At 33.8% G+C, this 14720-nt stretch overlaps 1 protein-coding gene across 1 annotated transcript in view; it reads right to left on the bottom strand.

Annotated features, from left to right (window-relative positions):
- The window catches only part of LOC143251773 (dystonin-like), a 61663-nt gene extending 55489 nt beyond the window's left edge, over positions 1–6174 (bottom strand). Inside the window, 5 exon segments of the mRNA XM_076503017.1 lie at positions 974–1105; positions 1587–1761; positions 3108–3566; positions 4466–4666; positions 5956–6174. Coding sequence (XP_076359132.1) covers positions 974–1105; positions 1587–1761; positions 3108–3566; positions 4466–4666; positions 5956–6027 — 1039 coding nt within the window. The 5' untranslated portion in view covers positions 6028–6174.
- Positions 6175–14720: the final 8546 nt, after the last annotated feature.

Here is a 14720-nt window from a genome sequence, read left to right as displayed (position 1 = left end):
TTGTTCACACCCACAAACTGAACAGCATACAAGTAACCTCAGCAAGCTGTTGTTCACACCCACAAACTGAACAGCATACAAGTAACCTCAGCTGGATAGGAATAACAGTAAATAAAGTTTAGAGGGAGATTAATACAGTACCAATGATAAAAATGATTAATATAGTACCAGTGATAGAAGTGACTAATACAGTACCAGTGATAGAAGTGATTAATATAGTACCAGTGATAGAAATGATTAATATATAGTATTAGTAATAGAAATGATTAATATAGTACCAGTGATAGAAATCATTAATATAGTACCAGTGATAGAAATCATTAATATAGTACCAGTGATAGAAATCATTAATAGAGTACCAATGATAGAAATGATTAATATAGTACCAGTGATAGAAATGATTAATACAGTACCAGTGATAGAAATGACTAATATAGTACCAGTGATAGAAATGATCAATATAGTACTAGTGATAGAAATGATTAATATACTACCAGTGATAATAAGCTGATACACAGGAATTTTTACTATCAACTGAAGGAAAAGAAAAAATAACAACTTCCAGTTAATAAAGTAAAGATTAGCAATTCAGTGTAATACACATAAGTATTTTCCACTCCAGGTTAGATATTCAGGATTATAGGTGGAACCCACCATGAACTCTAGGTTAGTAATTGAACATTCTATACATATAACATACCCTCCACTAGTAAGTGAACATTCTATACATAGAACATACCATCCACTAGTGAGTGAACATTCTATACATATAACATACCCTCCACTAGTAAGTGAACATTCTATACATACAACATACCCTCCACTAGTAAGTGAACATTCTATACATATAACATACCCTCCACTAGTAAGTGAACATTCTATACATATAACATACCATCCATTAGTAAGTGAACATTCTATACATATAACATACCCTCCACTAGTAAGTGAACATTCTATACATATAACATACCCTCCACTCCACCTAGATTATCAGCTGAGCTACGCTGACTACTGAATCCACTAGATATACTTGATAGTGGACTCTGAATTGATACAGACTTTCCATGGGTTGGAGATTGAGTATCTGGGGAATGTCGTGTTTCTAGATTTAAACAACAGAGTTATTAGGATATTTTCTAGTTAACTGACAAAGACGAACTATAGAGATACATGCTTAGAAGGAACTACTTAGAAGCAATGACAGTGTAATAAATAATTCACCATCTATTATTGTAATTTAAAATATTAACAACATATTTTAACTCACTACATTTATATTATTAAACTATTTTTCTTGTTCTCAATATATTAGACCCTATGACAATGAAATCGAAATATTAAATGTTAAACAAAATACCAGTTGTTTTCTCATTGAAAACTTTTGATAAGATAATGGTACTTTTAAATCTATTTTTCTAAAAACGTTTTCACTTTAATAACTCAAAATTAAGACACCATCATATGAAATGAACGGAATTTGTTACCAATAGTATCTTTCTAAAACAAACTAAAATGACAGCTAAAATCTATAAATCAATAAATTTTATCATTTTTACCAAAAATCCAATAAAATATCAACTCACTTGCAGGGAATTTTTTAGTTGGACTGGTGGAAGAAATTACTTTTTTTGTGGGACTACCAGTATGTCGACGAGGGCTGTCTCCACGTTCTCCGTGTAGAATGATATCATACGAGTTACCCAAGACATTGACTTTATTTATGGTAGGTGCGTAGTCTATGTGTTCCTTGAAGATAGGCTAGTGAATGATATGAATGTTGTAATCTTTAAAGTTCTTTTGCAAGTTTTTGTTAAAACAAGCTCATCTCGTTAATCAACAATTTTATATCCCTCTTTTACTCATGTTTTGTTTGTTTGTTTGTTTTGGAATTTCGCACAAAGCTACTTGAGGGCTATCTGTGCTAGCCGTCCCTAATTTAGCAGTATAAGACTGGAGGGAAGGCAGCTAGTCATCACCACCCACCACCAACTCTTGGGCTACTTTTTTACCAACAAATAGTGGGATTCACCGTCACATTATAATGCCCCACGGCTGAAAGGGCAAGCATGTTTTGCGCGACGGGGATGCAAACCCGCGACCCTCGGATTACGAGTCACATGCCTTAACGAGCTTGGCCATGCTGGGCCTGTCCTCAAATATGTGTCCCTTTTCCTGGAATGATTATTGAACCTTTTACACACCAGGAGAGTTGTCTACAAGACAAGCTAGTTACTAGCAGTTGCTGGTCAGGCATGTAGTACAATTTAAACTTCTTTACATGTTAACCTCTGATAGTTCATCTGACAATAAGAGTAACTTTATTATGGCCTAATGCTTGTTATCCTCACCTTGTGACTAATAACAATTAATAATAAACTAAATACAACGTTTTCAACAAAATATGAATATGGGACGTACGACATGTTTTCAGGAGCAATGGTTGAGTTTATGAGTTGGGAGCAATGGTTGAGTTTATGAGTTGGGTGGAGCAATGGTTGAGTTTATGAGTTGGGTGGAGCAATGGTTGAGTTTATGAGTTGGGTGGAGCAATGGTTGAGTTTATGAGTTGGGTGGAGCAATGGCTGAGTTTATGAGTTGGGTATTTCAAATATATAAGGATATTCATTTGATAATGAAGATAAAAAATGACAAGTTTTGATGGTGAACTCAAGCACCCACATGGGTTATAAAAACTCTCATTTAGTTTTCTTAGGGATCCACTGCACAAAATATTTAATGATGTTTTACGACACATACTTCTAAAAATTTATATAATTTACAAAGCAACAGAAAATTGATTTTCAAAATTAGATAAATATCTGGATATACAAGAAAAGAAATTTAAGTTAATGAAATGGTATGACAGTTTTATAGAATGATAGAATGTTGCAAATATTTAACAAATTATAGACAAACATAGAAATTGCCAAAATAATATAGTAAATAATACATTATGGTTACAAGATACCAATCTGGTACTAGGCAAAGAAATATGGATCTGATGCAAAATAAAAACAAACATAACCATCTCCTATTAATTTTGCTATATTTGAAATACAGCAGTAAAAATTAAAAAACATGCTGCCATCATCTTATAAAAATACCTTTAATTCAGCAGCCTGATGCTGTAGTGTGTCCTTGTCTATTACAACAACCTCTAGTTCTTCTACACGGCTCTCTATGTTATTCAACCAGTCCAGCACTTTTGATCTTAAAGTTTCATATGCAGACAGCTGCTGGGTTCGGGTCTTGCCTTCTTGTTGCTTCTCAGTCAAAAGGTCTCCAAGTTCCTTCCACTGCTGCTCCAGTAATTTCACTTTTTCTTTCCTTGGAGTAGTGTCTGTCACATCTCTCTTTGCTACTAAGCTTTTGCCTGTTTTGATCATCTTGTCAAAGTCCTCCTTTTTAGCATTTCTCTTGTTCATAGTATCTTCAGTTAGAGTGCAGTATTCTTCAGGAGAAAGATGGACTATTTCTTTGCTTTCAAGTGTTTCAGTGATTTCATGGATCCATTCCTCAAAATGAAGAACCATCACTTCAAATCTTGATAGTAACGTTACCACCTAGAAACATAAAATATTCATTCTTTAAAAGTTACTATTTTTAATCTAACATACAAATATTGCACAGAAGTACAAAAAGCATTTCTAAAATGAAAGAGAGAAAATTGAGATAAAATCTCAGTGCGCATACTCCAACCAAACGTGACTGTCTTCACTGTTATACAAACTTAATAGCTGGTTAAGATCCTAAGTATATATACACAAATGGCTAACTAATCCATTAGTCAAGAACTCACTTTCATTATAAACATACATATTAAACATTATCTAGTGAAACATATGCTCAAGTTTGTGGTAAAATGTAAGTTAATTCATCATAGATTAAATTGTAAACATTTTCTCAGCAGTTATTTTACCTCAGTAATCCTTTTATTTTCTCCCTCCTGCAAATTTAAATAAATTTCAGCACTTGTGCATGCATGTCAGTGCCAGGTGAGGGTCAAATATCTGGCTTATTTCACTGTTTGTTAGACTAGGGTTAATTTTTTGATGAACCCAACCAAGCTTTAGTTTGTGGCCCTTTAAAGAGTTATCAAAATATTTATCAGTAGTCAGTGACAGTGATTGCTGATAAAAGTTTTCATTTCTATAAGCAAACAGGTCAAATACAAGATTGTTATTTACAAAATACGTAATGTATGGATAATGTGCTCTCACTCTACTGTTCTTGTGTGTCTAACTTGGAATACTCAACATAAGAATATTATTTCTAAATCTATAATACACAGACTTATATGTATATAAAGAGCTGACTCTGTCTTAGCTTGGAGCCCTTGGAGACTTTAACTTGGCCCTGTTAAGACTCATTCAAGTATTCAGAACTGTTCCCCATGAACATGGAAGATGATCACAGTAACCCATGAACATAAAAGACAATTACAACCAAGTTATGGTTTTACCTCTTCAAGCAAAATTCCCCGTTTCTGAGATTTTTCACTTAGTTTGTCAAACCGGGTATTGATGTCTTTCACCTTAGTCTCAACCTTCTTAGCTAACCTTTGGTTCGAACCTTTACTTAAATCTTTAGCTGAAGCAGTAATAGCATCAATGCTTGGCCTCTGGCTGTTGATATCAGTCTGGAAGATTTTATGTTCTTGAACCTAATAAAAAAAAAGTACAAAAAGGTACTGTTTAATTATTTGAAATAAACACATTTATTTCATGTAAGGACCACGTGTATATATACACATTTATTTCATGTAACGACCACGTGTATATATACACATTTATTTCATGTAACAACCACGTGTATGTATACACATTTATATCACATAAGGACCACGTGTATGTATACACATTTATTTCATGTAAGGACCACGTGTATATATACACATTTATTTCATGTAAGGACCACGTGTATGTATACACACTTATATCATGTAATGACTATATATACATACATTTCAATCATGTAAGGATCAAATATACACACTTTTATTTCATGTAAGGACTGCATATACACACAGGTTTAAATCATGTAATAATTACACAGACATGTTTATATCATGTAAGTACCAAATATGCACATGTTTAAATCATGTAAGGACCACATATATATATATTTATATCATGTAAAGACATACCCAATATACACATGCTTATATTATGTAAGGACCAAGTATATACAAATTTATAGCATGTAAAGACCCAATATACACACGTTTCTATTATATAAGGATCACATATATACACATTTATATCATTTAAGGACCTACTAGTCCATCTAGACCATCCTATGTAGCACAAAAGGTTTTTGCTCACCCCCACTTTGATCATATATAGAATTTTTGGCTAGGAAGAAGTCATCTCCACTGGGACACCTTTATGTTTTTTTAATAGGATGGGCTTTGGAACAGTAGAAGCAGATAATTTAAGGGAGTTTAAGTGAAGGCTTCATAAATACTTGAAAAATAAGGGCTGGTTTTGAGAGTTTTACTTTGGAGTTTAGAAAAAATAGAATGGGACAGTTCAGATGGACCAAGAAGTCCTTGCTGTCCTGAAATTGTTCATATATGTGTAACATCCAGTAACAGGATCAGGATGGATTTAGAGAGTATCCCATATCATCACTTTCTGAACTGCTTCAGGTCCTAACACTGATCTACTTGTTTTATATACAAAACATTTACAGTGAAACCCCTCTAAGTGGACACCCCTCAGATTCGGTCACCCCTTGAAAGCGGTCATTCAATCACAGTTCCTTTTTTTGTTTACATAATCCCTAATTATGTACAGTGGAACCCCTCTAATCAGGCCACCCCTCTAATAAGGCCAGTTTGTCTCAGTCCCTGAAGGTGGCTGCTTTAGAGGGGTTCCACTGTATTTGGAAGTAAATTATAACTCACATACATCTCTACTGTATTAATCATACTGTAAACTAGTTCAATACCTGATCATCGAGCCTCTCTTGAGTCAAACTGATGGCTTTATTCTGAGTAATGGAATGTTGTCTCAGCTTCATTTAGCCACTTGAGGAGACGATCAAGTCCATCCTGAATATCCTGGGACTGAACCAAAATGGTTTGAAGGTCATTCCTTTTCTCATTGATGTCATTACTGATGGTACAGTGGTCATCCTCAAGCTTCTGGACAGTATTTTCAATGGACTGTTTTTCCACTATACTGGCTTCAGTTCCTTCCAGAGTATCCAGTAGAGCTTTTCCTGCCTGCTTAAAATTCTCAATAAACCGACTCTGACCCAAGATGTCCAGACTTACTCTTTTGATTCTGTCCAGTTGATCTTGAATTAATTTTGGTTCTCCTGCTACTGGCTCCTCCAATAATTTTTTGGATGTGGCCTGAACTTCTAGAAGCCAGTTTGTGGCTTTTTCCAAGCTTTCAGAGTAGTGATGTTGTCTGTCTTCCACAGTGGTAATCCTATCTCGGAGCCGGTTAACCTGGTTCAAGAGATTTTGATAGGTGGTACTAACAAAGCTTACTTGAGCTTTCACTTCACTCTCTTTCGGCTCCACGTGAGCTCTTCGACAAGGAAGATTGGTCCGAATGTCATTCAGGGTCTTTAGGTATTCCTGAAGAGGCAAAATGCTTAGATGTAATAAACAAATTCTGAATTTCTTGTATTTTGCAAAACAGAAAGAAAATTACACAACATCAAGCAACAGTAATTTTATTTTTAACTTCCTGTTTCTACCTAAATAGTATTCATGACAGTAAATTTTACAACTGTGTTCAAAGATTAAATCAGTTACTTTTAATGCTAACCCTAAAAAATATCCATGATGTTCTAAAAACACACAGGTCCAAGACGTCTTGATAAAAATGAAACAGAAACCCTATAATCTAAGCGGACCTTTCGAAAGAGCTCAGGTTATAGGGTTTCTATTTCATTTTTACCTAGAATATATCTATTATCTTTTGGGTTTCTTACCTTTGATTCATCAATAAACCTCTGAGCGATCATGGTAATGAAACGAAGATCTGCTTGGTGGGCAATAACGCCTCATTAGTAAATTCCTGTTAACGACACAAAACTGACTTATTATAGGGGATACAAACTGATAAAAGGTTGTAAGAACAAAGAAGTGTATGACCTCTATTCTCTGAATAATAATAATACATGTCTTTTTTTATTTTAGTCAATAATTTTTCACTGCAGCTTCATCAGTGCTTGTTGTACAAGAATACCATTTGTATGGTAACATATAATAAATCTATCAGCATATTTGTTTAATGTACATGAATTGTAATGTTTTTTAGGATTTTAGGTTACTTTGAATCCTACATTAACAGTGAAACTGAGCAGACAAAACTTATAATATTGTCATCAAAAGCCATGTTGTGTTTGGAATTTTAAAAACATAGGATTGTCAATATTCAGAATAACATGAGAAAAACAGCAACAATTACATTTTGTTTGACAAATATGTGTACAACAGTGAAACACTATGTATAATTAACTAAAATAAATACAGCATGTACACACATATAACTTTAAACAGCATGTACACACATATTGTTTAACTTTAAAACAGCATGTACACACATATATCTTTAAACAGCATGTACACACATATATCTTTAAACAGCATGTACACACATATTGTTTAACTTTAAAACAGCATGTACACACATATAATCTTTAAACAGCATGTACACACACATATAATCTTTAAACAGCATGTACACACATATTGTTTAACTTTAAAACAGCATGTACACACATATTATTGTATATCTTTAAACAGCATGTACACACATGTTGTTTAACTTTAAACAGCATGTACACACATATTGACGTATCTTTAAAGGCAGCATGTACACACATATTGTTTAACTTTAAATAACATGTACACACATATTGTTTAACTTTAAACATGTACACACATATGTATATCTTTAAACAGCATGTACACACATATTGTTTATCTTTAAACAGCATGTACACACATATTGTTTAACTTAAAACAGCATGTACACACATATATCTTTAAACAGCATGTACATCACATGTTGTTTAACTTTAAACAGCATGTACACATACATATTGTTTAACTTTAAACAACACGCATTACACATATTATTGTTTAACTTTAAACAGCACGCGTTACTTACATATTGTTTAACTTTAAACAGCACGCTACACATATTGTTTAACTTTAAACAGCATGTCCACACATATTGTATATCTTTAAACAGCGTGTACGCACATATTGGTATATCTTTAAACAGCATGTACATCACATATTGTTTAACTTTAAACAACACGCATACGCACATATTGGTTTAACTTTAAACAGCATGTACACACATATTGTATATCTTTAAACAGCATGTACACACATGTTGTTTAACTTTAAACAGCATGTATACCATAATGTTATTGTATATCTTTAAACAGCATGTACACACACATATTGTTTAACTTTAAATAACATAAATATTACACATATTGTTTAACTTTAAACAACAATGTACACACATATTGTATGTCTTTAAACAGCATGTACACACATATTGTTTATCTTTAAACAGCATGTACACACATATTGTATATTTATGAACAACACGCATTACATACATTGTATGTCTTTTCTTCACTTTTCTTGTTCATTATGACCATTGTCTTTTTTCTTATTTTTTTTCAACTACATCCTATAGTTCAAAATGTTTACTTAGGTCTTTAATATGAATGACTTAATTACACTGAGCCTAATTTAAACGGTCCTGTCACTATTGCTAAACTGTACTATTATATATTTTGCTTCTGTCTATTCTATAAATGTCTGATTTAAACATTGGCTGAATTAACTGACTTAATTTATGTCTGTTATAATTTATTTAATTATTTTTCATTATAACTCTTTTACATTTCTTATGAGGAAATAATTTTTATAACATTGATTTATGCAGCAACTGAGCACCAAACCACATGGCCAGACTTATGTCAAGTATGAACACTGAACATTAACTCACATGACTAGGCTCATGCTTATTAGAACCACTAAGCACCAAACCACATAATTAGGCCCATGTCAGTGACCTTGGCCATTTTTTTAAAAATTATACCTCTTAATTCCATGACCCTGCTTTACCCCCTTTCATTTCCCTACATCTACCCTCAGTTATATTGTGAATTCAAAAAAAATTCCAAGTGGTTGTTCCATACGGATGTTTGTATAGTCACCACCAATGATAACTTAATGGCATCTCTGTTCATGGTTGTACGAATAATTGAAATCATCACTTTTCCTGTTTCCATCTGTGTTCCAAAAGTTGCAACTCAGTCATACTTTGTGCATGAAGTAGACACACATCAGTTTGGTAGAACGTGTGATGGTTCAGTTACACTTAATTTAACCAAGTAGACACACGTCAGTTTGGTAGGACGTGTGATGGTTCAGTTACACTTAATTTAACCAAGTAGACACACGTCAGTTTGGTAGGACGTGTGATGGTTCAGTTACACTTAATTTAACCAAGTAGACACATGTCAGTTTGGTAGGACGTGTGATGGTTCAGTTACACTTAATTTAACCAAGTAGACACACGTCAGTTTGGTAGGACGTGTGATGGTTCAGTTACACTTAATTTAACCAAGTAGACACACGTCAGTTTGGTAGAATGTGGGATGGTTCAGTTACACGTAATTTAACCAAATAGACACATGTCAGTTTGGTAGGACGTGTGATGGTTCAGTTACACTTAATTTAACCAAGTAGACACACGTCAGTTTGGTAGGATGTGTGATGGTTCAGTTACACTTAATTTAACCAAGTAGACACACGTCAGTTTGGTAGAACATGGGATGGTTCAGTTACACGTAATTTAACCAAATAGACACACGCCAGTTTGGTAGGGCGTGTGATGGTTCAGTTACACTTAATTTAACCAAGTAGACACACGCCAATTTGGTAGGACGTGTGATGGTTCAGTTACACTTAATTTAACCAAGTAGACACACGCCAGTTTGGTAGGGCGTGTGATGGTTCAGTTACACTTAATTTAACCAAGTAGACACACGTCAGTTTGGTAGGGCGTGTGATGGTTCAGTTACTCTTAATTTAACCAAGTAGACACCGCGTCAGTTTGGTAGGACGTGTGATGGTTCAGTTACAGCAATTTAACCAAGTAGACACACATCAGTTTGGTAGGACGTGTGATGGTTCAGTTACACGTAATTTAATCATCTTCTTCTTGCTTCACTTCACATGCACACTTTCATCATTATCAGGCGTAACACCCATGAATTGATCCATTACCCTTTAATTTTTCTAAGCTGAATGACACCCTTTGAAAAAAATGGGTGCGAAGTGAAATTTTCTGATAATTTCAGATTCAGTAATCAGTAATTATTCCTCTGAATATTTTTCAGTAATTATCTTAAATTATTTGTTATGATAACTGCTTCAACCTTGAGAAACTAAACAATAACAGTGACACAGTGCACATAACAACAACAAACACAAGATAATTAAGATGAACACATTTCCCTTTCAGTGAATGAATTTCTGTTATGAACCTACAGAAATTATTACTCACTTTAAAGCGTTCACTATTTTCTTTCAAGTTCTTCAAGTCCCCTACGATTTTATCTTGTTCTTTTAGCTTCTCTTCAGCTTCAAGCAACCATTTCTTAAAGGTAAGGAGTTCCATCTGACAAACAAAATTGAAACAATTTATATTGTGTCTATTTAAATTACATACAAAATATTTATTTAATCAGGTCTGGAAAAAACACCAGTGATATACATACATGGACTTGTACATAAGTAATGGAAGTGTCATACTTATTTGCGAAGTTTTCAGTTAAGAAGTTAATAGTTTAATGAAGAAGTGGCAACACTTCTACAAGAACAGTTCTAGTTAAAGAGAGGATGCATGTAATATGGTTGTAAGAAAGTAACCTTACATTAAACTTCTGTAACTCCTCTTGAGATAAAGTGAGTCGATGAAGTAGCTTCTCACTCTCTTCAGAAGTTTTGTTATAACTCTTTCTTAATACTGTACAGTCCTTCTGTAGCTGTTCCATTTCATCCTTGTTAAGAACCTCAGCTCCTTGTTCTATGACCTGCTGAACCTTGTCCAAACATGTTAAGACTGCTCTCTGGTGGTAATCCAGGTCCTTCTTAATATTCTGCAAAAATGAGCCAGATGAAAATTACTTTGATTCAGAGAAACATCGCAAGATATTTTAGATGATCATTCTAACAAAGAAGCGTAAAAAAAAAGTTTAGTACACCACCAGAGGGACAGCCTTTTATTGTTAAGTGGATTTTGGAAGAGTATTTGATTATTTGTCTTTCGATAAAACTTTATTTCTGAAGACCTCAATTTATTTCTCAAAATTATGCCACAACAGGAATAACCAATCAATATGATACACTATTAAATGATGAATGGTGTCTATCCAATTATTTTCATTATATAAAAGTTAAAGCATTTTACGAACAATTACAAATAACCTTTCAGGTTATGAAACTTTGTAATGGTTACCGTGGTACACTGACAGTTGCAAGATGTTTTTTTTGAAAGAAATATCAGTGTTTTAGGTTATCAATGAAGTCCATTATAAGCACATTAACATACCTTATTTGTGTCAATCTGGTTCTGCAGCTCTATAATATCCTCTTGTAGTTGTCCCAGTTCAGCCAGTTGTTCTCGTGATGTCATCTATCTTCTTCAGGAGTTTAGAGATACTGTCTCCAGCAAACTTGTATTTTCTTCAACAGCAGTCTTCATGTCAAAAATAAGAGTCAGTTAGAAACAAAACATGAAATGTTTTATAAACTTATGAGAAGCTATCTCAGCAGAGATTAGTAAAAAATAAATTGGTCAAATAAAGATAAAAATATTACAAAGATTTTAAAAAATACAAAACAGTTAATGTGTGGTAACAACATAACTCTTTTTATCAAAGAAAAATTTAACTCTGTTTTATGTCTCATGCTAAAATAAACGTTTTTATAGCATTACAATAAAATAATACAAAGCATTTTTAAAGTATAATTATTCCTGGTGTTAAAAACATGCTAAGGTAAAGTTGATAAGTCAGATATGATACGGTTTTAGAATTCAAGTTTGGTAGTAATGAATATTAGATTATAATAGCCAAATTTCTTTAAGCTGTGTCATTTCGTGGTGATGTTATCTGTTAGTTTAAAAACAGTCAGTTTACATGAAGGTTCACAATAAACAATATCTAACAATAAAAGTAAACAACTTATGATAACAATACAACTTGTATACATTACAGTACACATACACATGATGTTCATAGCAAGTAACCAGCAACTGCATGTGAAGTATACAGTCAACCAATAGTAATGCTTACAGTCTACAACAAATGGTGACATTTACAGTCTACAAACAAACAATAGTGATGTTTACAGTCTACAAACGAACAATAGTGGTGTTTACAGTCTACAAACAAAGAATAGTGGTAATTATAGTTTACAAACAAACAACAGTGGTGTTTACAGTCTACAAACAAGCAAAAGTGACATTACAGTCTACAAACAAACAACAGTGACATTTACAGTCTACAAACAAGTGACATTCAGTCTACACACAAACAACAGTGACATTTACAGTCTACAAAACAAATAATGGTAATACTTGCAATCTACAAACAAACAGTGACATTTACAGTCTACAAAACACAATAGTGACATTTACAGTCTACAAACAAACAACAGTGACATTTACAGCTCATACAAACAACAGTGACATTTACAGCTCACATAAACAACAACATTTAGTGTATAAACAAACAACAATGACATTTACAGTCTACAAACAAACAACAGTGACATTTACAGTCTACAAACAAACAACAGTGACATTTACAGTCTACAAACAACAATGACATTTACAGTTTACAAAGAAACAACAATGACATTTACAGTTTACAAACAAACAACAATGACATTTACAGTCCACAAACAAACAACAGTGGCATTTACAGTCTACAAACAAACAACAGTGGCATTTACAGTCTACAAACAAACAACAGTGACATTTACAGTCTACAAACAAACAACAACATTTACAGTGTATAAACAAACAACAGTGGTATTTACAGTGTACCTAACAAGCATCACTTCCAAAGTTCTACAACATATTTTATCAGAACAAAAGGCTTACCCTAGTTTCTGCTTTGATAAACAGACCCATCGTCCAAGCTTGCACAAGAGTGAGATACTGCTGATTCTGTGGATTAAAGATAACACCTTCTTTGGGGTTGAGCAAGCATTCATCGGTAGCTTGTTGGATGGTCAAAATTCGTCTCAGATCAGGATCTCTGAACACAGTATCAGTTGGTTCAATGAGTCCAGAGTCAATAGCCTGAAGTAAGGTAATGAGATGTTCAGTAAATGGATCTCTAAAGGAACCACTATCTGGATCATAAGCCCCATACTCCAAAGCTTCTAATAAGGAAAGGGGTCTTCTTGGTGTAATGATCAGGTTAGCTAAAAGAGCTCCTTCAAGTGTCAGAATCTGATTGGTACCAGTATTTAAGACTGTATTTTTGTCAGGATCAAGAATTTCTTCTTCAAAAGCAGATAAAATTTTTATAAGTTTCTTTCTTTTGGTATCCTTGATAACTACTGAATTTTGATCCAAAATCCCCTGTTTTAAGGCATTATATAGTGGGATACTTTTCTCAGAATCTGGATGTCTGAACTGACCGTTAGTCAAGTCCAAAAGGCTAGAATCAATTGCTTCTTGACAAACGTTTTGGTTCCCTAAAGAAAATGACTGTTTCCTGATCAAAAGTGACAGTCATTGTTGTGGTTTTTTCAGCTGTACGGTCAAACATGATCTTCTTCTTTATGTCAATCAACCCGTCTTTAATGGCCTGTTTCAAGGTCTTGAATTGTCCACTTACTGGATCCTTGATCACAGCAGATTCAGGGTCAACCAGTTCATTTTTAATTCCCTCCTCCAGTGTAAGTTCTACAGTACTTCTGGTATCCTTAAAGGTGCCTTTGATAAAGTCTATTGATTCTTGCTGTATGGCTTGATGGAATGTAGTTGGTTGTTCTGTTGTGATGATAATTCCATGATCAAATGCAGTCGTAATGGACACAAAATTGCCCGTCAGTGGTTCTCTAACAGTGCCTGTGTTTACATTTATAACTTTCTGCTGTATTGCTACTTTAATTGGCACCAGTTGATCAGTTTGTGGATCTTTGACAAATGTGCTGCTGCTGTCAATCAGTCCATGTTCGATTGCTTGAGCAAGGTTTAACTGGTCACCAGTAGCTATGTCCGTAAACTGTCCAGAAGCTGGATTTAAAAGCTTCATATTTAGGGCCTCTTGTAGAGTAAATGGTTTCTTGGCACTTACAATCAAGCCATCCTCCACTGCATCATAAAAGTTCAGTTCTTCCTTACTTGTTGGTATCAAGTAATATCCACTGTAAGGATTGATTATATTGGCATGGATCGCCTCTGAAAGTTTCATGTACTTTCCTGTTTTTCTTATTTTTAATGATTGAGGTTTCATTGCTAATCACTTCTTCCTTTATGGCATCTTTTAGAGATAGTTCTGTACCATTAGATGGATGAACTAACTTTCCAGTTTGAGCATTGTAAAGACCCATAGTAACAAGTTCATACAACCCAAAAGGTTTTTCTATGTCAACAATGAGACCTTTTTCAAGAGCCACATTCAGAGGTAGTTCAACAGAT

This window comes from Tachypleus tridentatus, chromosome 6, assembly GCF_004210375.1.
Source record: "Tachypleus tridentatus isolate NWPU-2018 chromosome 6, ASM421037v1, whole genome shotgun sequence".
In the NCBI taxonomy this organism is placed as follows: domain Eukaryota; kingdom Metazoa; phylum Arthropoda; class Merostomata; order Xiphosura; family Limulidae; genus Tachypleus; species Tachypleus tridentatus.
This window is presented reverse-complemented; position numbering and strand designations above follow the sequence as displayed.